The sequence below is a fragment of the Rana temporaria genome, chromosome 1 (assembly GCF_905171775.1).
Source record: "Rana temporaria chromosome 1, aRanTem1.1, whole genome shotgun sequence".
Classification (NCBI taxonomy): domain Eukaryota; kingdom Metazoa; phylum Chordata; class Amphibia; order Anura; family Ranidae; genus Rana; species Rana temporaria.
In genome coordinates, this window is record NC_053489.1 from 678,309,473 (window position 1) to 678,311,526 (window position 2,054).

Here is a 2,054-nt window from a genome sequence, read left to right on the forward strand (position 1 = left end):
TCCTCAAGACCCAGTAAGCCAGAGGATTTTCGGTGGAAAAGGTGTCCAAGTCTGATCTTGCCCCTAGGTATTCCAGCACCATGTAAAAACAGACGCTGGCGATGGTTGCTGGAACCGGTCATACCTTGGGGCTGCGGACTAAAAAATTGTCTGAACGCATCGGTCAGACGGCCACCTTCTCCACCGCTCCTTCTGTGACTCACCGAAGCCTCAGCAACACTTTGTCCAGGACCAGGATTTGGTAACCCCCCAGTCTCTGGGAACGCATTGCACAGACCATTCTGCAAGACCTCCCGAAGATGTTTCATCTTCTGCGATGGCAAGATAAGATCCGCAACCTTACTCTTGTAACGTGGATCAAGGAGAGTTGCCAGCCAGTAATGATCCCTCTCCTTGATACCACGAATACGAGGATCCTTACGCAGGCTTTGCAGGATGAAGGAGGCCATGCAGCGTAGGTTTGCTGAGGCATTCGGTGCAGAGTCCTCTGGGTCACTGAGGATGACAGGATCTGCAGCCACCTCATCCCAGCCACGTACAAGTCCATGGGTTCCTTGTGACAGTAATTGATCCCTTGAAGACTGCTGCTGATGCTGAGTGCTAGGCTCCACCTCCATACTGACACAATCCTCCTCCTCTTCCTCTGTGTTAGGCAGGCAAGCAGGACCACTGTCTGGATAAAGGGGGCCTTGAGAGGTAAGGAAGTCCTCCTCTTCCTCCCTCTGTTCTGCCTCAAGGGCCCTGTCCATTATTCCACGCAGCGTGTGCTCCAACATGTGAATAAGAGGGACAGTCTAGTCTCACTGATGCATGCACTGTCAAAACTAGAGATTCCACAAAAAATTAAAACCAAACATGCATATAAAAACAAATAAAACATTAAAAGTAGCTGTGAAAAAAGGAAAGTGGAGGATTCGGCCTGCGTATTTTCCTCATATGTTTGACCCGACAAAACCGCCATTGTTGTACTTTTGGTGAGTGATGTGTATGTAATTTAAGCACAAGATGTCCAAGTACCTGAAGCATTTCACCTTTGTTGGTGACGAGCATATTAATAAACCATATTATGAAGAAGATGAGGAGAAGCAGCCGGAGCCAGAAGAAAAACCCGAAACGCCTCATCCATTTACGTCGGACTCGTCCTACACTTTCCGGGATGCCCTAAAATGGTTTTTTGGCTGTCACAAGTTTCAAATTGTCATTGTGTGCCTTGTTATTCTGGATGCCTTATTTGTGCTAATTGAAGTCCTTCTCGACTTGGAACTCTTGGTGGACAAAGTTGACCATATTATACCAAAGATCTTTCACTACATGAGTTTGGCCATCGTGTCCTTGTTCGTGTTGGAAATTTTGTGTAAAATAATTGCTTTCAGCGTTGAATTTTTCCACCATAAATGTGAGGTGTTTGATGCAGCCATTGTGGGTGTATCCTTCATTATCAAAGTCATTTACTTAACACGGGAAGATTTATTCCGTGCAATCGGGCTGCTGATTTTACTCAGGATATGGAGAGTGGTTAGGATTGTACTTGGCTTCAGTTTGTCAGTGACATTCCAAGCCGAAGACAAAATCCAAAAATTCAAGGACAAGAATGAGATTTTACTGGAAAGAGTATCTCAACTGGAACAGCAGTGTTCCCAGCAGGTGGTTGAAGATGGATATTCATTTTTTTCTTTCCAGATTTTAAAACCTGCAGAGAAAAAGAAGCCCAATGCAAGCCGACCAGTAACGCCACCACGAGGCATGATTACGAAACAGGCGAAGAAATGAGGGTCTCTTGGCCTGCTTGGACTTGTATTATAGTAATATAATCACTTTTTTTTTTTTTAAATTGTGTAACTTGTACTGGTCTGTTCCATCTAGATGTTGGCTGCTTTTTTTTTTCATTTAAAGAAATGTATTTGCTACAATAATTACTATTTTCTGTTCTTTACTTTTAATCTGAAATTCAAACTTATTCTGTTGCTTCAATATGGTTTATTTTATGCCAGTGTTACTGTACACTCCGATCTTTATCTTCATTATTCATGTAGCTTTGTACAATTCACATTATT

At 43.4% G+C, this 2,054-nt stretch overlaps 1 protein-coding gene across 1 annotated transcript; it reads left to right on the top strand.

The window, feature by feature from the left end:
- The first annotated feature begins 990 nt into the window (after positions 1–990).
- LOC120925080 (voltage-gated hydrogen channel 1-like) lies at positions 991–1,815 on the top strand. The gene has a single exon (XM_040335958.1). The coding sequence runs from the start codon at positions 1,006–1,008 to the stop codon at positions 1,768–1,770; it is 765 nt and encodes a 254-aa protein (XP_040191892.1). The 5' UTR covers positions 991–1,005; the 3' UTR covers positions 1,771–1,815.
- Positions 1,816–2,054: the final 239 nt, after the last annotated feature.

Coding starts and splice junctions, on each gene's coding strand:
- LOC120925080 (XM_040335958.1), top strand. CDS start 1,006: ATGTCCAAGTACCTGAAGCATTTCACCTTTGTTGGTGACGAGCATATT.